This window comes from Gorilla gorilla, chromosome 5 (assembly GCF_029281585.2).
Source record: "Gorilla gorilla gorilla isolate KB3781 chromosome 5, NHGRI_mGorGor1-v2.1_pri, whole genome shotgun sequence".
Taxonomy (NCBI): Eukaryota; Metazoa; Chordata; class Mammalia; order Primates; family Hominidae; genus Gorilla; species Gorilla gorilla.
Window position 1 is genome coordinate 69,421,040 of NC_073229.2, and position 23,286 is coordinate 69,444,325.

General features: G+C 37.1%; 1 protein-coding gene across 1 annotated transcript in view; it reads right to left on the bottom strand.

Annotated features, from left to right (window-relative positions):
- Positions 1–23,286, bottom strand: part of PKHD1 (PKHD1 ciliary IPT domain containing fibrocystin/polyductin) — a 460,859-nt gene that overhangs the window by 11,712 nt on the left and 425,861 nt on the right. The window contains exons 61-64 of the mRNA XM_031012474.3: positions 21,257–21,392; positions 20,201–20,288; positions 11,033–11,140; positions 4,761–4,919 (exon numbers count right to left, since the gene is read on the bottom strand). Coding sequence (XP_030868334.2) covers positions 4,761–4,919; positions 11,033–11,140; positions 20,201–20,288; positions 21,257–21,392 — 491 coding nt within the window. The remainder of the gene's footprint in view (positions 1–4,760; positions 4,920–11,032; positions 11,141–20,200; positions 20,289–21,256; positions 21,393–23,286) is intronic.

Genomic DNA, 23,286 nt, shown 5'->3' on the forward strand with positions numbered 1-23,286 from the left:
TTGTATATCTTCAGTCTATCCCTGGCTGAAGAGATACTTCATCTTCTATTCATTTATTTAATAAATTCATTCATCTAAAATATATTTACATTCCTCATGTCAGGCACTGTTTAAGGCTCTGGGAATACTATGGTGAGTAAAAAAGATCTGATCCCTACCCTCACTGAGCTTTTATTCTAGTTTGGATGGCAGAGGACAAACAAATAAATTTGTAATACGGCAAAGTAATGCCATAACATGGCATGAAAAGGAGATAGTTATGGGTGGGAAATAGACCTTTTTTTTTTCTTTTTCAACTTTTATTTTAGGTTCAGGGGGTACATGTACAGGTTTGTTACAGGTAAATTGCATGTCACTGGGGTTTGGTGTACAAATGATTTCATCACCCAAGTAGTGAACATAGTACCAAATAGGCAGTTTTTCAACCCTTACCCCCCTCCCACCTTCCCCACTCAAGTAGGCCCTAGTCTCTATTGTTCCTCTCTTTGTGTCCATGTGAACCCAATGTTTAGCTCCCACTTATAAGTGACAACATGCAGTATTTGGTTTTCTGTTCCTGCATTAATTCACTTAGTTTAGTGGCCTCCAGCCACATCAATGTTGCTGCAAAGGATGCGATTTCATTCTTTTTATGGCTGAATTCTATTCCATGGTATATATGTATCACATTTTCTTTATCCAGTACACTGTTGATGGGCATCTAGGTTGATTCCATGTCTTTGCTATTGTGAATAGTGCTGCAATAAACATTCAAATGCATGTGTCCTTTTGGCAGACTGATTTATATTCTTTTGGGTATATACCCAGTAATGGGATTACTGAGTTGAAAACTTCTGTTTTAAGTTCTTTGAGAAATCTCCAAACTGTTTTGCATAGTGGCTGAACTAATTTACATTCCCACCAACAGTGTATCAGCATTCCCTTTTCTCCACAACCTCGCCAACATCTGTTACTGTTTTAACTTTTTAATAATTGCCATTCTGACTGGTGTGAGATGGTATCTTATTGTATACTAGACTTCAAACTATACTACAAAGGTAGAGTAACCAAAACAGAATGGTACTGGCAAAATAATAGACACATAGACCAATGGAACAGGTGAGAGAACTCAATAATGAAGCTGCACACATACAACCATCTCATCTTCAACAAAGCCAACAATAACAAGCAATTGTGAAAGGACTCCTTTTCAATAAATGGTGCTGGGATAGCTGGCTAGCCATATGCAGAAGAATGAAACTTGACCTTTTCCTTTCACTATATGCAAAATTCCACTTAAGATAGATTAAAGATTTAAATGTAAGACCCAAAACTGTAAAAACCGTAGAAAAAAACCTAAGAAATACCATTCTGGACATAGGCCTTGGCAAAGTTTTCATGTGAAGTCTCCAAAAGCAAATGCAACAAAAACATAAATAAAAAAAGCAGGACCCAATTAAACTAAAGAGCTTCTTCACAGCAAAAGAAACTATCAACAGAGTAAACAAACAACCTACAGAATGAGAGAAAACATTCACAAACTACGCATCTGACAAAGGTCTAATACAAGAATCTATAAGAACTTAAATCAAAAATCAAAAAAGCAAACAATCCCATTTTTAAAAAATGGGCAAAAGACGTAAACAGACACTTCTCAAAAGAAGACATACATGTGGCCAAAAGTATATGAAAAAAATGCTCATCATCACTAATCATTAGAGAAATGTTAGTAAAAACCACAAGGTATACATTTTTTGGATAGGCGTGATCAAGAAGGATACACCCTGAAATAAAATCACAGTAAAACAAAACAAAACAAAAAACCAACAAGAAGAGAAAAAACAAAAGCCAATTTTACTTAAGAATATCTTTGATAAAGCAGTAAAGAAAATTAAATTTTATTTAAAATTCATATGTGATTTTCCCAAGAAAAAGCAATTTTGCAATTGAATTTTGAGCTGAACTAGCTATTTTTTCACGGAACACCATTTTTACTTGAAAGAGCTTGAAATAATGATTGAGAAATTATGGTTACTCATGCTTGTATATTTGGCAGATTTTATTTTTTCTCAAATGAATGAAGTGAGCTTGTAAAACAGAAACAACTTACAGTGTTTGTTCCCAGTGATAAAATTCAACCTTTCATGGGAAACTTGGAATTTGGGAAAACTTGTATCAACTACATGAGCTTCACAGGTTTCTAATTCTTAATGATTCATGTTATTAACAAATGTGATCTTTTTGAATAGTAGAATGAAATATGTCAACGTTGAGAAGATCTTCACGACTCCACGAAACAATATTTTCAAAATGATCAAAGCGTAATGCATGGATAAAAGCTCCATTCAAAGTATATGATGAGACTGGTGGATTTTCATGTAACAAAGTACAAAAAGGACATTGAGATGGCACTTTAAGTAACTACTTCTTGTCAAGTCTGGGTGCAGTAAGAAAGAAGAATGTCCACTATTATCTGTAAAGGCTATTAAAATGCTCATCCCTTTTCTACAATGTATCTGACTGAGCCTGGTTTGCTTCATATACTTCAGCAAAAACAATACATTGCAATAGGTCGAATGCAGAAGCTGCCAAGAGATTCCAGCTGCCTATGAAGGAAGATATTAAAGAGGTTTGTAAGAATGCCACACTCTTTTCACTATATATTTTTTGAAAATACAACTTTTTAATTTAAAATGTTATGTTTACATACAATGCATGTATTATTTTAAAATAAGTTAATGAATAAATTTAAAATTTTCTGTTTAAACTTCTAATTTGGAAATATTAATGGATATAGAACCCACATAGACAAAAGTTGTTTAGATTCTCAACAATTATTGAAAGCATAACAAGGTCCTTAGACCCAAATTGAAAATGACAGACACAGAGAGCATATAGCTTAACCAGAGAATCTTTTTTTATGAGTAAGTTGTGGAACAATATATTTTTCTGATTCTGAAGAAATGAAAGTTAATTTTAGAAACTTAATAAATATAAAATACAGAAGGTATAAGGAAGAAAATACAAATCACTTATACAGATCTGACTACTGTAAAACTTTCATAAAGTTCCTTGCAATTTCTTTACATCTTTTTTGTTTGTTTAACATAGGAGTCTGTGCCCAGTCAAGAAAATATGGGGATATCATACAAGGTAATGTGTCCACAGATATTGAAAGGTTGAAAGAGCAAAAGGAAGACACTGAAGTAATAGATATATTTGTAAACGCAGGAAGAAGTCACATCTAGAGCTGGGGGATCAAAAGTGGAGTTAGCAGAGCTTAGGAGTTAGAAAAAGCCTTCTCTAGAGCTTAGGATTAAAAGTGAGGTTAGACCTTAGGGAGAGACCCCTGCATGGCTACTAGGTTTAGATACAAAATGGAAGATGAGAATCAAATCACCTACTTCACGGGATCACATGAGATAAAAATTTATGAAAATTCTACTTACAAGCAGACAGCACTACATACACTGAATATAGATAGAACTTTAAGAAGGAAAAACAAAAAACTGTAAATCACAGCAACATAAGGCAGAACGAGGTCAAGATCCCCTTCTTCTTCAGAAAGACAAGGAGCTGCCTTGTAGTTAGTCCAGTCCTGATCAACAGGATGAAGACAGAAACAGGGATACCAGGCTGTAGCTCAGTTCAAATACAGAAAATGTATCCAGTGGAGCCTCCTTTCCCAAGCATCTCTCAGAGCTTCAAGCCCAGCGAATGTTGTAGTAGTGGGACTATGCTACTTCCTCTCACCTTTATTTTGACTTTTTCTCTTTGCCTCTCTTTATTTCTCCTCTTTTAAACTTCACTCTTGCTTTTACTTTGGTTTTCTAGGGCCTCCTAGTAAGACAAGTATTTCTTTCACTCATTGGCTGGTCTAGGGTTGGGGGAATGGGTGGAATAAGGAATTTGCCAATGCCTGATCTGCTCACCTATCTCCTCCACTCCTAGAAAGAAGCTTCATTTACAAAGCCTCTTTCCCTCAGTGACTACAAGTCTCCAGCTTTAAAAAATTAAAAAATAACATCCACTTCTGGGAAATATTTAGGAACCTACTTAATTCCTATGCTAAAAAACAAACGAACAAACAAACTAAGCCCTCTCCCCTTTTAAAGGAGAAGAGGAGAGGATGACATTTCCCTGGATTCTTTTTTTTTTTTTTTTTTTTTTTTGGTGACAGAATTTCACTCCTGTCACCCAGGCTGGAGTGCAATGGCGCAATCTCGGCTCACTGCAACCTCCACCACCTCCTAGGTTCAAGCAATTCTCCTGCCTCAGCCTCCCGAGTAGCTGGGATTACAGGTATCTGCCACCATGCCCAGATAATTTTTGTATTTTTAGTAGAGACAGGGTTTCACCATGTTGGCCAGGCTGGTCTCGAAATCCTAACCTCAGGTGATCCACCCACCTCTGCCTCCCAAAGTGCTGGTTTCCCCTGATTCTTTAACTCACTTTTTGAAGTGAGTTACAATATTTTTCACCCACCTCATTGGGTTGTTGTGCGGATTAAATAAATTCCTTTATCTGAAGTGCTCAGAATGTGTTCCATAGTGAGTATTTAGTAAACATGAGTTTTTATTATTATTGCTATTATTACTTAAGATTAGGCAATCCTTGTCTCTAATGTATTAATTGAACAATTTGGCTTTGTGTAATTTTATATTTTAGAGAAGCTCACAAAAATTTGTCTTTGGGGAAAGAAAAAGAACCATTAATATGTTATGTATGATGACTTTTTTTCAGAAATTTTCATTCCAAAATAAAAAAAAAAAACTACATACTTCTGCTTTTGCTTCTTTTAAGCCAACAGCCCACCAGACAGCTCAGAGCCAGCCATGAGGCCACAGAGGACAGGGAAGCAGCCAGGATGATGGTCGACTTCTCCTTCCTAGTCACAGGCAAGACAGCAAATGGCTTGGATCGAGCTGTAAAATTGACTCCTATGGCGGGGAAAAGAAGACGTTTCAATGATATGTTAATAAGATGCTAATATAATTAAAATATGGTAAAAATAAATACATTCATAATAGTATCTGGGATATAGTAGGTGTTCAATATATATTCATTAAATTTAATAAATACATAAATTATAAATCCAAGATTTATATTTCTACAGAATCACAAGATTCCAACAATAACATATAATAGTTATTTCCAATTCTGTCAATTATTGACTGAGAATTCTTCCAATTCTCTCTTTTAATTTTCAGACTAACCTTCCATACCAATGCAAAATTTCAGCTTCTTTCACTCATGTTTCACTAATGAGAATAAAAATATTCTCAGCTCCAGAATGTGTGAAATTACTTGCTCTGATGTAGGTATCTACTCAATACGTGCCATATAACACATCAGAACAGGGGCATAGGGACTTCTGCTGCAGCACCATATTGTCTTAGAGAGTTATGTTATCTGGAAAACTAGAACTAGAACAATGGCAGATAGAACTGCTGACCATGAATGATGGGGCAAGATAGCATCCTCCTGTTGAGAGAGTTCAACTCTGTAAGAATTCATCTGAAACTCCTCCCATTTATGGAGACAGAAAAATTTCTCACCCCATTATTATTTATGAAATGAGTCATAAAATAATCTAAAAAAGAAAGTTACCTATCTGCATAAAAACACATACATAAATGTTTTTAGCAGCTCTGTACATTGCAAAACCCAGGAACAACCCAAATGTCCTTGAGCAGGGGAATGGATAAACAAACTACAGTTTATCTAGACAATGGAAAACTACTCAGCCAAAAAAGAAAGAAAGGAAAGAAAAAGGGAAAGAAACAAACACACAATTGATAACCTGTAACAACTAGAATGAGCATAAAAGGCATTATGCTGAGTAAGGGAAGCCCATCTCTGAATGGTACACACTTGTAGGATTCCATTTATATAACACTGTAGAAAAGACAAAACTACAGAGTTAAAGAACAGATCAGTGGTTGCCAAGGATGAATGGTGGAGAAAGGCTACATGTATGTGAGAACAGATTTTTGGGGTGATGAAATGGTCCTTATTCTGACTGTGGGGATGGTTACATGGATCTATACATGTATTTGAAGTAATAAAACCACATACAAAAATGTCAATTTTAAAGTACATTCATTTTAAAAATAAATTGTTTGAAAACTTGCCTTTAATTTTGGGGGTGATGAATATATTCATTATTCTAGTAATGAGGATGCTTTCATGGGAGTAGGCATTCATCAAAATGTATCAAATGGTATGCTTTAAATATGTTTATCATGTGTCAATCATATCTCAATACAAACAGGTTTATTTAAAAAAAAAACTTGTTTATGAACAGTTCAGCCAGCATTTTTAAAGCAGCTCATTCAAAACAAACAAGCAAACTTCAAACTTCTGCTTTCATCCACATAACTCAGGCAAAAAGAGTTTTTATTTTATGTACTCAAGGAAACACCATGTTTTTCTTTGCTGTGTTTTCACTGGGCTGAACCTGACAATTTTACTGGAAGTCGCAGTCAGATCTTCAATCTCTTGACTTCTGGCTGACTTGGTCCCAAAGCTACTACAACAAAATCTCCTCTGTATACATCATGTATCTGAGCCATATTTGGCTTGTTTGTTATCAAGTAATTGCTTTTTATGGGCATCTGAATAAGCTCAATCAGGCCCAGAGATGGGGGAATAGATTTTACTTGGGATTTACAGAAGTAAAAACTAAATTCTTTATACTTTTATCCATTTGTCAATGATTGCTCAGTAATTGTTTACGGGGTCAAGTTGATAAGTTACCAGTTCCCATTCTTAAGATATTTACAAGCTAGTAAATGAAATAAGATACACATAACAAACATTTGTTAAACAAATTAGGATGTGACACATGCCACTAGAATAATGCAAATCAATTGCTTTGGATGTTTATTTTCCATTGATACGATTAGGGAAAGCATCCTGGAGGAGGAAGTATCTGAGGGGACTCTGAAGGCTGTGCAAATACATAAACAAAGACAGAGAGGAGAAAATAGCTATTGATACTTAGGAGACTTACGCAGGAAAATACTGGAACTTAATGCTAGAAGAATTTGAGACAAATCTGGATGGGCATTAAATATCAGGCAAAAGGCCCTTGAGAACATTCTGAAGGCATGAAGTATCACAGAAGAAAAGATTCTTTTTTATTTTTATTTAGTTAATAGAGACAGGGTCTAGCTCTATCACCCAAACTTGAGTACAATGAGTGGCACAATTATAGCTCACTGTAGCCCTGAACACCTGGGCTCATATGATCCTCCTGCTTCAGCCTGCCAGGTGGTTGGGACTACAACCATGTGCCACCACACCTGGCTAATTTTTTGTTAATGTATTGTAGAGATGGGGTATTGCTATGTTTTCCAGGCTAGTCTTGAACTCCTGGTCTCAAGCGATCCTTCAGCCTCAGCCTCCCAGAGTGCCAGAATTACAGCCATGAGCCACCCTGCCCAGCCTAGGGGGAGATTCTAAACTGAGAAGTGACATGAGCCACATAAAATATAGTCAGTCCGTTTTTGTATAGAACACAAAAATGACAGAGAAGCTAAAGTCAGGGTGACCAGGCGAAATTATCTAAATCCAAGGGTGGAGACCACTGGCTCTCAATTATCTTAGCAGCAGAACATTTTTTAAAACTGCAATCTTAAAAATAATCTCAATATATTCACTTATTCATAAACAAATATTTATTTGTAGCTGTGATGCACCAGGCTTTTCTACACCCTTGGGATATAATGTCAAACTAAGCAGAATCTCTGTCCCTTTGGAACTTTGGTCTCAATGGAGGACAGTAGACAAACAAATAAATACGTAGATACTATAAAGCCAGGGAGTGATAAGTGCATAAAGAAAACTAAAGTGAGTTTATAAGACACAGTGGCTGGAGGTGTGGGGAGGATTGGGGATGGTATAGACTGAGTGATCCAAAAGAGTCCTCTTTGAGGAGGAGATATTTGAGAAGAAATCTGAATGAGCTGAGTGAGCCATGTGACTTTCTGGAGGGAGAATATTCCAACCAAGGAATTGGCAACCACAGGTAGAGTTTCTCTGGCTAACTGTATTTGTGGTGAAGGGGGGGGGGATGTGGATTTGTGGGTGATACCTGGTTACATTAATCTCTTCTCAGCAGCAGCCCCTGAGGGCCTCCTGAGAACCCCACGGCACCAAGAAATGGTCATAAAAGCCACAGCCTACACCATGGTAATGATAGTGAATGTGGAAAGGCTAGCTACGAAGTCAGTACTACAAACTTACAGAAACCCTTATCTCTTGACAGTGTCTCAGGAAGTTGAGAAGTGATAAATGAGCTGGATTTGATAATATGTCAGACCTAAGAGGATTCCATAAATACTTGGGCAGATCTATTTTCTGTATTTCTAGAATAGGAATAATAATTTGTTTTTCTCTCTAAGATATTGGAGAGATGAGGGAAAATAGTGGAAATGATTGCAAATTCTCTGCTTGATTCATGAATGAATGAAACAACAGACCAGGCACGGGGACTCATGCCTATAACGCCAGCATGAGCCCAGGGGTTTAAGACCAGCCTGGGCAGCATAGTTAGATCCCATCTCTACCAAAAAAGAAAATAAAATAAACCAACTGGGTGTGGTGGCACACACGTCTGTAGTCCCAGCTACTTTGGAGGCTGAGGTAGGAGGATTGCTTGAGCCTGGGAGGTTGAGACTGCAATGAGCCATGATTGAGCCACTGCACTCCAGCCTGGGTGTTGGGTGACAGATTGAGACCCTCTCTAAAAATAACAACAACAACAACAAACACACACATACACAAAACAACAAAAGAAACAACAATAACATAAAACAATGCTTATCAGACCTATTATTTTGAAGCCTATTAGAAATAAGAAATTTCATTGATTGGCGAAAATGTGTGAATATACGCTGCTTTCCCAAACATTCTAGCACTTCACATTGATATACTTGGAAACAAGGAGTTACTCTCTGGACGTGTACCGTTACTCAGTGTGATGTCAACAAGGGGTCACAGAAGTGCAGATATTTAATATTTTTCCTTTCTTTTTATCCTCCATCTATTCTCTCCAAATTTAAACTTTTATAAATCTCATTCTGAAAGAGTCTCACCTAATAGACTTGATCTTGAAAATTATGAAGAATAATTTAGTGAAAAACACTAAGGGAAAACTTTCCAAATGATTCTTCAGTTAGTTCTTTTTACAGGCTGTAAGTAGAAACTACAATAAAGCAGTAGTCTACTAAGCGTGAACACCAAGACCAGTTCAAAATCACAGGAGTTACCAAGAAGTTTCTGTCTACAATACATTTTGCATTTGGTTTTACAACCTATTCCTTAAAATAAACTTGATAACGTATTTGCTTAGTCTTAATTAATTACTGAGGTAATTAAACGACAAAGGCCTTTTAAATGTCAGACAAATCTGGAACGAAATATGCATTCCTGCCTGTCTTACCCTTTAAGACATATCCATTCAAAAACTCAAGCTTACAGCACAATCCCTGGGAATTGGGAATCCCAGGGTCAAGGACACTACACGTTTGTTATGAACCTGTACTTATGTTAGGACACTTCGACACATAAAGTGTGTGTAAATTGCTCTTTTAACAAGTATTTAAGCAATCATCCTCTGAAGTATAAATGTGACTCTCATGAAAACATATAATGAGCACTTGTCAACAGGTTATTTATCTCATTAATGAAGAAACCAAGAAGAACACGAAACTAGTTTAAATAGCATTTAAGAGATAATGATCACATAGCCAGGGAGAAATAATATTATCTGATCTCAGAAGATAGTCTTTTTGTTAAAAAAAAAAAAAAAAAAAAATCCAGGCTGGGCGTGGTGACTGATGCCTGTAATCCCAGCACTTAGGGAGGCTGAGGCAGGCGAATCACAAGGTCAGAAATTCGAGACCCGCCTGGCCAACATGGTGAAACCTCATTTCTACTAAAAATACAAAAATTAGCCAGGCTTGGTGGCGCATGCCTGTAATCCCAGTGACTCAGGAGGCTGAGGCAGAAGAATTGCTTGAACCTGGGAGGTGGAGGTTGCAGTGAGCCGAGATTGTGCCACTGCACTCCAGCCTGGGTGACAGAGTGAGATTCCATCTCAAAAAAACAAAACAAAAAAAAAATCCAAAACTTGGAATTAAAGGAAAAATGATTATGATTACAGATCTTACCAGTGTCATACTGGAACATTTTCAAAAGGCCCATTGAAAGTTTATTAAGTTCTCTCAAACATATATTTGTTTCACTTACTATTTATTATTTATTTATTAGGACCCAGACATGTTTATTTGTAGAATATTGACATGCTGAAACAATTTTTATACAGTTAAGGATGCAGATGATATCTGTAAACACTGGACTATCAAAATTTTGCTTTTATTGCACTGTATCCATGCAAACTTATTTCAATATTTCTTCCCTGGCTATACGATCACTATCTCCCAAATGCTCTTTTAATTAGTTTTCTTATCTTCTGATTTCCTCATTAGTGAGTTAAATAACATGTTGACAAATGATCATTATATATTTTCATGAGAGTCACATTTAATACGCCAGAGGGTGTTTTTTTACATGTTTTGTCAAAAAGAACTGGATCAGATATGCAATTTACATACCCCTTATTCTGAAGTGCCAGGATGTTGATGGTATTGTCCCCATTTGGCAGGGGGTTGAGGAGGACAGGACCCAAAGTTAAAATTTCAACATCCTATGACTCTCTTTCTTATAAATTAACATTCTCCTATTAATATCTAACCAAATGTCAGGTAAGTAAATAAAAGAAAAAAACAAGTAGAACACTGAAAGTAAACGTCAATGTTGAGAAGGAAATGTACATTTGGTTTCTTGCTCACCAGGAGTAACCTGAGGTTTCCATTTCTACATGTGCTCTTTCTTCTCAAGCTTAATGATACAGTCAAGTGAATTTATTTTCTAAACTATGATGACTTCTTATTCATGATAGTAGCTATTCCCATTATAAGGGAGAAAGGATTATCTTCTCAAAAAAAAAAAACACACAGAATAAAAGCACACTGTATAAAATTACCTGGAGGAGAAGTGACAGTAAAAATAAAGTGCCAGTTTGACCCAGAGATCAAGACTGCCAAGTTGTAGAAGTTAACATAACCATCTTGAGTTTCTGCCTGGGTGCACCCTACAAAAAAGTACAAAACAAAAATTAGCTGTTTATTATCTAATCTCGAACAATGTCTTCATGTCTTCTGTGAAGGCAGACATTTGGACAATAAAGGACAATTTTTTAAACTCAAAGAGGTTACCTAATCCATCAGGTTCTTAGTCAAGACTTAGAACCAAATGATCCAAGACAGAATAATAACAGTTAACATATATTGAAAGCTCCACTATGCCAGACACTGTTCTATATATACACGATTGCCTACAAACTACACAACAACCCTATAAAATACGCTATTATCTATATTCTAGCAATTAGGAAATAGGCTCATGAAAGATTAAATTATGTGGTACTGGGGTTACAGCCCAAATCTACCTGATTTCAAAGTTTGCTTTCTTAACAACTACAATATATTGGCTATATTACTATTAAATGTATAATACATAAAGAAAGAAATTCTATTATCTTTCTAGGTGGTCAGTTTCTACAGTCTGTCTTTCTTCTATCCAAGTTATCTATAGTTTATGTGGTACCAGAGTTAGGCCAAGAGATCAGGACCATGGCAATCTACCAAATAATGACTGATAGAGCTACTCTGATTTAGCAACTTGAATTGCCTGAGCCTTGGCTTCCCTAACTAAAATGAAAACAAACAAACAAACAAACAAACAAACAAAAACCTTGCATCTTCTAACAGTAGATCATCCATTTATAACGTGAAAAAAGGCAGCTTAACTCAGCATCACATTCACAATACCATCAATCATCCTTTGACTCCACCATCCCTAAATTATTTTCCTAATTAACAGCTGCTAGACTTTACTATGGAAATGTCAATATGATTGGCATGGTGGACAAAGGGTTATGAGAGTGGTCTGAAAGTTTATAGATTGGTTTAAGATCTCTAAGGCTGAAATGTGTCATAAAGATACAATATGCTTAGTGTTACATTTTTCAATTCAATTGCTTAATCTTTTTGTGAAAACACTGTCTTTCTTCATCAGTTTTGCAGAGCTAAAACTTCTTTTTTGAGAAAGATCTTTTGCTTCATCTCTTCTGAGTTCTAAAATAAATAAAATGCCCAGTAAAATGAAAATAAATAAGCCAAGACTCAAATAAATGATAGGCGCCCAAGATAAATGCAGTTTATACTCTTTAAAATCTATATGCATCAAAATTATGGTCAATAAACTCTTGCAAACAATGAACTGCAGAGTACAGATGTTCAACATGAAATCATTTGCTGCAGTTTTTCCTTTGACAAACATCCTTATTGTTCCCATCTTTGGAAGAATACAAAGCAGCATTTAATCGAAATGTGTCTGTAGAGCACAGTGAGTTGGCCTCGTAGAACAGCCGCCAAATTGCCTAATGGAAAGTGCTTTAGTTCTAAATGGGTTTGCTTTTGCGTTAAATACCAGCTTGCCTTAGAGATCTCTACAAAGATTCCCATATATATCTATGATATTCTCAGATTTGAAGCATATGTGCCCAAAAGCTGAGGCAGTTGCTGCCAAGTACAGTACATTACTCCAGTGTTCATCATATCTTCAGAATAGCTATGATGACACATACAAATGCAATTGACAGGCTCCCTGATCAAGCTGGTATAAACAGTATACTGGCTGGGGGACTTGGGATGGGGTGGGGTGCTGGGCTCGAGCAACTTTGGAATTGATTACACAACTACCAGGGAATGATACCTGAATGGGTTTCTGCAGGATAGATAGTTTCTAAAATACCTTTGCAGCCCAAATTATCCCCACAGCTATCCCACTCACTCCTAGGTATGCATACTAGCAAACTGTTATATTGTTAATGTTGAGATGTTATCTTTAAAAGTATTAAGGACTTTTTTGTGCAACTATGATCCATAAATGTCAAAGGATATTGAATACCTGTAAATAATTGTCCTTGAGTATATAAATTCACTTTTTATGATAATAGGTTGTAACTGCCTTTTCACTGAGGAGGGTCTACTAAAGAAAAAAGAATATGAAGTTAAATTGCAGAACAAAAGATTTAGAGGAGATATATAGATATGGTTTTGTTGTTGTTATTTTGTTTTTCTCCAGGAGATACTTATAGTAAGTTAGACAATCCATCCCAAATGCTTTTGGTGCATTCTTTCTGAAGTGAAAAAGTAGTATTTCATGATGGCTTCAAGAGAAACTTTCAATCATATAAAATAGGGTATTTTGGTGACATGGGTATGCTAAAAACAGAAAACTACATGTGATTTCTTCCCTACTTCATGACTCACTCACATAAAAAATGTGTGTATATAAGACACCCTCAAACTAGTCCTCACACATTCCCATTGGATCTCTTAAAAAAGGTAATAGTGACAATACTGATCCAAGTGAGCTAGTTGGCTTGAGTGTGGCTTGGTGTCCGTAGAATAAAAGAGTAAATGGTATCTCATCTCACACCAGTTAGAATGGCAATCATTAAAAAGTCAGGAAACAACATATGTGGAGAAATAGTAATCCTTTTACACTGTTGGTGGGAGTGTAAATTAGTTCAACCATTGTGGAAGACAGTGTGGTGATTCCTCAAGGATCTAGAACCAGAAATACCATTTGACCCAGCAATCCCATTACTGGGTATATACCCAAAGGATTATAAATCATGCTACTATAAAGACACATGCACATGTATGTTTATTGCAGCACACTCACAATAGCAAAGACTTGGAATCAACACAAATGCCCATCAATGATAGACTGGATAAAGAAAATGTGGCACATATACACTATGGAATACTATGCAGCCACAAAAAAGAATGTTAGTTAATGTCCTTTGCAGGGACATGGATGAAGCTGGAAACCATCATTCTCAGCAAACTAACACAAGAACAGAAAACCAAACATAGCATGTTCTCACATGGGAGAAGTGGGAGTTGAACAGTGAGAACATATGGGCACAGGGAGGGGAACATCACACACTAGGGCCTGTCAGGGAGTGGGGAGCAAGGGGAGGGATAGCATTAGGAGAAATAGCTAATGTAGATGACGGGTTGATGGGTGCAGCAAACCACCATGGCACATGTATACCTATGTAACAAACCTGCATGTTCTGCACATGTATCCCAGAACTTAAAGTATAATAAAAAATAAATAAATAAATAAATAAAGAGTAAATGGTTTCATGCCTCATTCACTTTTCATGGCCACAACATGATTCTAAGCTGGCCGGGCATGACATCCTTAAGGTTACTGAAAGAAAAATAATGAAACATGAGGTGCAATAAGTGTCAGGACAAAGTAAAATATAAAGTCTCAGTAAGGTATGATATAGGAGAAGGTATGGGGAATAGGTAAGGCACGGAGCATAAGTAAGGTGCTGGGTATAAATAATGTGCAAAGTGTGGCAAGGTACAGAATATAAGTAAGTAAGATATGGACTATGGGTTAGAAATGAAGTGTGAGTAAGGGTCTGGAGAATGTGTAAAGTATGGAATATGAGTAAGGTACAGACTATGGGTAAAGTATGGAGTGTGAATAAGGCGTGGAGTATGTGTAAGTTATGGAATATGGCTAAGGCATAGAATATGAGTAAGGTACTGGACATGGTAATGTATGAAGTATGGCAAGGTAAGGGGTATAAGTAAGGGATGGGCCGGGCACGGTGGCTCACGCCTGTAATCCCGACACTTTCGGAGGCCAATACAGGAGGATCACCTGAGGTCAGGATTTCGAGACCAGCTTGGCCAACATGGCAAAACCCCATCTTTACTAAAAATAGAAAAATTAGCCAGGCATGGTGGTGGGCACCTGTAATCCCAGCTACTCAGGAGGCTAAGACAGGAGAATCACTTGAACCCAGGAGGCAGAGGTTGCAGTGAGCCGAGATTGCGCCACTGCATTCCAGCCTGGGTAACAGAGCCAGACTCTGCCTCAAAAAAAAAGTAAGGTATGGACTATACATAGGGTATGGAGTATAAGTAGGGTCTTAGGTATGGATAAGGTATGGAGGAGCAATGTAAGGCATGAGTGTGGGTATGGTTTGGAGTATGGGTAAGGAATAGAATATGGGTAACATACGGAGTAGACAATGGGGAGGTGAGTTCCAGTAGTCACGTGAGAGTATCTGTTATAAATATTACCAGAACATGAAAAAAGCTAAAAATTAATATTTTTATGTTGCTGTATTAAGATCAGAAGGTGAGTGACTGTTACATATCCTAAGCACTTTCTATACCAAAACACCAACAGTAGCAAAATGGCACTGAAAAATGAACAGAATAACAGCATCAAAACAGGCAGTTCGAAATGCAATTCTGAATGTTTCATCTTCACAGTGGGCAACCTTGGATAAATTCACTTCATTTTCTTACTTTCTTAATGACATGCCTTGTGTCTACAAATTTGTACAAGGACCATTCTGGTCTGTCCTCATTCCTTGGGATTTTAAACCCAAGAAGTTTCTAACTGAACTGCCCACATTAAAAAAAAAAAAAAATTGACCAGGAGCAACAATATGAGTTACCCACACAGGTGTTACTTTCAACAAATTGAACAAAAGATAGATTGTGTAAGTAGAAGGGAAAGTCTGGAGAGTCTATGGGGAGATTCTGACAAAATATGCAACATTACCTGGGCCTTTAAATTTGGATTGTATAAAGATAACGTGGAGAGGGTACTGAGGAAGACCTCAAAGTTTGGTAGAAAATTATTTTTGTGGACATGCTGAAAACATTTAGAGTCTTGTTGTTTTGTTTTGTTTGTTTTTTGTTTTAATTATTTTATTTTATTTTAAATTCCGGGATACATGTACAGAACATGCAAGTTTGTTACATAGGCAAACATGTGCCGTGGTGGTTTGCTGCACCTATCAACTCATCACCTAGGTATTAAGCCCCACACGCATTAGCTATTCATCCTGATGCTCTCCTTCCCCCTTAGTCCTCCCCCGAATCTCTGACAGATCCCAGTGTGTGTTGTTCCCTGTGTCCATGTGTTCTCACTGGAAAACATTTGGCGTCTTAATAAGTAAGTAGATGGGGTAAAAAAATTACAGGTCAAAATAGTAGAAAGTCAAATTGAAAAGAGAGTGGGAAAATTTATTGTTCTAATAAAACAATAAGACGAAGCAAGCTTTAAAAAGTAAGGGTTTTGAAGCTATGAACTGTTTAATCACGAGATGTCAATTGCCTCCTTAAGAGAATTTTTAGAAGGGGATAATTTCATTTTCTGGAATCGATGAGGTGTAGCTTTGCCAGAAACAAAATATATAAGCTAAATTAAACGGTGACATTAAAAAAAAACTGAGATCTGAGATTAATTCATTGAAAACAACATCAAATGATTATTCATTAACTTGGAGACTTTATTACAACAATTTTACATGTTTCTTAAGAGACAAATAACAAAAAATTAAGGAACAATGTCATCAGAAAGGGTAGGCAATGTGCACCATATGATAGGAACGGTTTTAGGCCAATAATACACACAATTAGAAGACGAGGCACATCTGTGATTGACTTATGCCTATCCATTTGAACATTCCATATATTTTATGGGAACCATCTGAATCAGCTTAGACTCATAGCCAGAGTAGAGCAAGAAGTAACTGTAAAATCATGGCCTATTCTTGGAAGTCAGTGATTTTGCAGGTAGGCTGATGTTTGAGCTGGCACATGAGTCATTTCTAAGCCTGAAAAAAACATTTTGGACAACACAAAACCAACAGAAATGCCTTACCTGACTCATGAGGTGCACAGGAAATTGGATAAGCTGATTTTGTTTTGTTTTGTTTTGAGCTGGAGTCTCACTCTGTCACCAGGCTGGAATGCAGTGGGCGATCTTGGCTCACTGCAACCTCCACCTCCCGGGTTCAAGCAATTCTCCTGCCTCAGCCTCCTGAGTAGCTGGGACTACAGGTGCATGCCATCATGCCTAGCTAACTTTCGTATTTTTAGTAGAGACGGGGTTTTACCATGTTGGCCAGGATGGTCTTGATCTCTTGACCTTGTGATCTGCCCACCTTGGCCTCCCAAAGTGCTGGGATTACAGGCATGTGTCACTGCGCCTGGCCAATAAACCGAATTTTTAAAGAGTGGTAAACACATCCTCAAATTTGCATAAGAATGGGGATATTTGGCCAATTATAAAAAGGTACATATACACCATATCAATTTATAATTTTCAGTGATTTATTGGTATGAAACTTCCTTTCAATATGTTACTGGCTAATCTCAAAGAATGCTTCATTATAATTACAATACTAACTGCATTAAAAGCCAGTGCTTGCAATCACACTTCTAGAAAGAAGGATTTGCAAAAGTTAACAAGATTTCCTACTTATTCCCCTATTATAATATGCAAATATCAAAGTAATAATAGATAATTGTGCTTAAAACAAATAACCTTTATTTTCTTTTTTAAAAAATTTTTACCAGTACTGATACATATCTCTTTGTATAGTATGCATATTTTGAAAATATTATTTTCTTTTTTCTTTTTTTCTTGAGAGAGAGTCTTGCTCTGTCACCCAGGCTAGAGTGCAGTGGCGCCATCTTGGCTCACTGCAACCTCTCCCTCCCGGGTTCAAGTAATTCTCGTGCCTCCGCTTCCCAGGTAGCTGGGATTACAGGCGCATGCCCACCACGCCCGGCTAATTTTTGCATTTTTAGTAGAGACGGGGTTTCACCATGCTGGCTAGGCTGGTCTCAAATGCCTGACCTCAAGTGATCCAGCCACCTTAGCCTCCCAAAGTGCTGGATTACAGGCACGAACCGCCATTCCCAGCCTGAAAACATTATTTTCAAATCACATTTGAAATCACAAAGAATTTATAAATTATTTCTCATCTAAAATAGCAATACAATATTTAGTGCAGAGATTTGCTTGAGTCCTAGCTCTTGGTCAGAATTATTCAACAATTCTGAATTCAAGGAGTCAAGATAAACCCATTGGCTCTATTCTTTTATTGGGACCCTGCAAGGATTTTTGAAAACTGTCTGACATAGAAGTTGTGGGGAAGGGAGTGAATGCTTTCCTTTCTGAGGATATTTTCCATCTACCTTAAAAATCATTTTTAATCCATTTGAATTCTTGGGACACTTTTTAAATTTTCTCATTGAAACTAGTGAGAGAGATTAAAGAAATTTAACAGATTCACTTTTTCAGACTGTTGTAATCTCCAGCTCCCTATCCAAATATAGGAGATGATTTTTAAATGTTCCATCGAACCCTTCTATTCTAGGTTATATCAAGTTGACATAAAATGAATTTCTCTTCACCTCAAGGTGAAGCCCAGAATTGGACTGTGATATTGTGCATGATTGGGACTCCCTCCAATGAGAAGGAAATACACAATCCTACCCACAAGCAGAGGAAGAATTTCAAGGTGCTGTGATAATTGTGAGGCCCCTTCTGCAGAGAGGAAATCCCTATGCATGAAGAGTTTGAGGCTGTCAGGCAAGATCTGTGTGTTGGGAGATTGACTGCACACAATAGGGAGAAGGCTCCTGGTAGGAAGTATGATTAATAATTTATGGGTTATGTTGGAGGGAGGCAGGTAAGAAGAAAAAAAACTCTTGTGACACCCAGAACACAAACTATATTAATTGTAAAACACAACCTCTTGCTCTTACTGCCTTAAAACTGAAATCAAAAGGGCCTACGTCTTAATTTGGCCCAGCAGCCAGGTTGTACTTACCTTTTCATGTTTCTCATCATAAAAACTCTTGCTTTTTGCTCCCAATCCAGTCTTCCCCATTTCAGTAAATAACACCAATATCCACCCAATATAACAAGATCAAAACCTAAAAGTTGTCCTTAAGTCCTTGTTTTCTTTACTCCTAGTAGATTCTGCTGATTCAACTTCTAAAAGACATTCTGAATCAATCCAGTTGTGATCTCCACCATCTCTTGCCTGGCCTTTTGCAATCACTTTCCAACTGGCTCAGGAGGTTCACTCTTGCCATTCTCCAATCCACCCTCCATAGAGCAGAGTGGTCCTCTAAACACACGAGTCAGACCTTGGAACTGGCCTGCTTAAAACCCTCCAATGGCTCTGCATCTCACTGAGAGTGCAGCCCAAACTCCCCACCATGGTCCCCAGAGTCCTCTGTTGACTGTCTGGCTCCAGCACCTGTCTCACTTTTCCTCTTCCCTTGATCTCCCTTAGTCATGAGGCTCCTTCGCCTTAATTCTGTTTCTCAAACACATTCTCCTTAACATATTTTCTGTGGATAATATATTGTACTGTTTTACAACATAAAAATACAATGATTGAACAATTTCATAATTTATTAGTATGTGCCTCTTTGAGTAGGTTGTATTTCAACGGTTTTGTGTGTGAGAGGGTTAAATAGGAATTTAGAACTCAGAAACTATTTTTCCCATAAAAATCATGTTACAACTGCTTGCTTCTCTCTAGACCAGGCCCTAAAATGCACATTATTGGGTCCTTCTGCAGAATATGTTGCCAAACTATCTTGGGCCTAGTAGAAATCTGCATTTTAAATAGATTTTCATATAAACGAGCTTCAAGGAAAGTAACGGCAGTGGTGCTGGGACAGAACAGGAAGACAAAAGAGGGTAGACAAAGATAAGGAGAAAAACTAGCTAAGGGCTGCTATGGGTCAGGTGCTTTTGCACTTATCATCACATTTATTCTTCATACCACTGAGAGCAAGTCTTTCTATTTCCCCCATAGAAATCATATTGTACTTGGTAAATTGCTCCCTGGCCCAGTCCATGATACTATACCAAACAAGGGTGTGTCGTGGGGGCACTGAGTGGACTGTAGAAAACCTAGGATTTGATGCTCACCCAAAGATGCCAGGCACTTTTCCTTACACTACCTTAAGGATACGGATAAGTTGGAAACGTTGCTTTATTGTGAAAGGGAAGGGAGAGAAAAAGTGGTGACTTTAGGATTTGCTGCCAGCCTAATCTTCCTTTTCACAGACACTGACACTGTAGATTAGGGATGAAGGAGTTTCCTCCCAAATTACTGAAGAAATTCAGTATTACCAATTTTGCTATGAATTCCTAATGGGTGCAAACATTTTCTCTGCAGATAAAGTGGTAACAGATATCTGAAATTTACAGATACTTTACCTACCTTTTAGCACTGAGTCTGATGCTCCTTCCAGGGAAGCTGAAATTGTCCATGGCTCTGAAGGAGGTCCCAGGGACTCCACTCTTCGATTCTAGAAACGGGAATAGGAGGAGGGAGGAAGAAAAAGTTGGATTCAGAAGAGAATTTTGTGAAGTTAGAAAAGATGGATCAGATATTTGCTTTTATAAAGCATATATTCAGTAGAAATAAAGGAAAGAAAGTGATAAATAAATGTTGTCTTTCTCATGTTAAGAATATATCAGAATTAACTTATTGTAAGAAGAGTAAGGAAATTATTGCAAGACAAGTTGGGGCAGGACAGTGAGGAGAGGAAAGGAAAACTATGTTTATAGAAAAGAATGGTACTATGTGCTGAAGGTTCATAAGAAAGGAAAGGTAAAGAGAAGAAAACAGGAGAGAGCTGGGTGAGTGCCAGACCACATCAAAGTTGGCAGGTTTCCAAGTGTGGACCTCAGTGCCACAGATTTCTTTCTGCAAACATGTCAGGGGATGCATTTATAAACAGGAGAAAGCCGATTCAACAATCATAGCTCACTGTGAATTTTGTAAATACTGAAAAGATAAAATAGAATCAGGACACAAAGCCTGAAATTAGAATTAAGCACAGAAACTTCTTGTTTTACTTAATCACATATAAGAGAGATTATTTTAAAAAACATAAAACTGTAATGTATCTATAATGTCATAAGTTCCTTCATTAGCATGTGAAAAACTTCTTCAGATATAGATCTACTTCTTTGTGAAGGCTAGATTTCAGAGAAGATGTGACAGATCTACTTCAAGAATTTGGTTGGGGAGGAAAAGTATCAGAATTTTATTTTTATCCTTGATCAAATTCTGAATGTTCAGAGAAAATAGAAGGAAGGCAGGCTGTGAAGTGGAAGGAAAACGTGAAAGTAGTGAGAAGCTCTAAGTGCAACAAATTGCACCCAGTGGGCACTCTGTAAATGTGTATCAATGATGACACACTCTAAAAGACAGGCTGAATGCTACATGCTACTTAGCTCTAAAGACAGATTGTTACCTGTGAAAAGTTACCTGCTCATCCAAAAATACCAATTGTGGCTGCACTGGAAGCTCATTTCCCACTTCTCCATCTGAAGGCTGGACTAGGATGGAAAGTGCATAGGGCCGAATATATATCAAGTTCCCAGTTTTAAAACTGCTTGTATTTCTGACAGATATAAAAACAAACAAAATACATCCTTAGGATTACACATATCCCTATGGTAGCAATTTTCCACAATCCATTATTACCAGTGAAAATATCTGCATTTGCCTGTGTTTCTAGAAAATAATACATTGTGTAGTGAACATGGCTTTATAGCAAAGGTTAATTGTGTATGTACTTGATATGTTTCTTAGCTATAATGAAAATGGACTAGGGGGTAGGGAAAATCACAAATTATGAGCGTATATTTTTATCATCATTTATTAAAATCAGCCAAAAAAAAAGCCTCAGTGAAAATTAGCCTCAGACTAATATAGATAATAATAATAAAAGCCTCAGACTAAAATGACAGGACATGGACACGTCCAATAGTAAGCTATTAAATCAGCTTTCCAAATAATGCCCTGATTTGTGGATGTGTTCCAATTCTGTGATATAAATACTACCACCATAGCTAATTCTGAGATGACAAGATAATATCACTGAGCAGAGCTGGGAAGAGATGCCCAACAGCAAACTCCAGTACACCACTGTTTTACACAGAATAGCTCATTTAATCTTCACAACAAACCATATTTATATTTTCCGAGTGTGTTTGTACTAAATGGATTCAATAACTATTAATAGCACTAACGAATTAATTTACTTCAGTTGCATGAAGCATCTGAAGAGAATAATACTTAGAATTGATATTTACTGAGCACGTACTATATACCAAGTTCCATGATAAAGTGTTCATATATAAATTCATTGCATCTTTAAAATGACACTATGTGGTAGGTACTCTTATTTATATACGAAGAAACTGAGGTCCAAAAAGGCTTAAATAACTTGCCAAAGGTCCTACAAATAGTAAGTGTTGACCAAGATCTATAGTGGTTAACCAATGACCTATATTACTTCTTAGTTCCTTTGAACATATTAAGTGCTGACATGACTTAGCAACAAAATGGAAGACATAGAAAATAGTTATATAATTCACGACAGTGTAAAACATATTTCACTCAGAGTTTTGGTATTTTTGATGACAGAGCCTGCTTCATTAAAATAAAATTATATACCTATTGTCCCATTAAGCCTATTGTGAATTACATATCATAGGCATGCAACAGATGTTTGGCAACTAAATGCAGACACCTGGACATCACATATATATGGGACCCTGACATAGAGCAACCCTTGGTGAGTTATCCTCAATAGCCTAGGCCAGGTCTCATGAGGTATTTATTTATTTATTTATTTATTTTTAAAGTAGCCTACTTTGCTTTCTCCCATTAAATGTAAGTCAACTATTCTATTTCCTAACCACCTCCCCTTCCCCACGTGAGGAGGAAAGGATAAAGTATTTATTTAATATGGAGGGTGCATGTCAGGAAAAAGTGAAGATTTGTTCTGAAAGAGGAAATAGTGGAAGAGCAAATACAATGGATCACTAAATATGAAGTTTCCATAGGAAGCAATTTTCTTCTCCCCTGGGAATCCTAGGAAATGCGGACAGAGTGCAAACAAGTGGTCCTAAGAAGCTCTTTAGTCATCTACCAGCTAAGACCCTGGCTTTTTGGCTGGAATCACTCCCTGGGAATTCAACACACACTAGCCCCATCATCATTTCTTAGTTTGTTTAGCCTGAGTGGCTAGGGCTCCTTTCCTTTTTTAAAGGGAACAATTTAAACCAGATTTTTTAAATCCATGCTATTAATTCTATCCTTCTGTGGGTTCCAGGTTATTAGAAAATTCTAATGTTGTTATCAGATCCTATTTCTCCCCTAACCTTTTCCTTAAATTCTTTCTGATAGGGGCTAGGATGCAGGCAAGCAGTCTGGGTTAAAGAGACTGAAAGACCCCATCAAAGATTCTCACGTAAGTACATTGACGTCTTGAGACGAAGAGAGGGAAA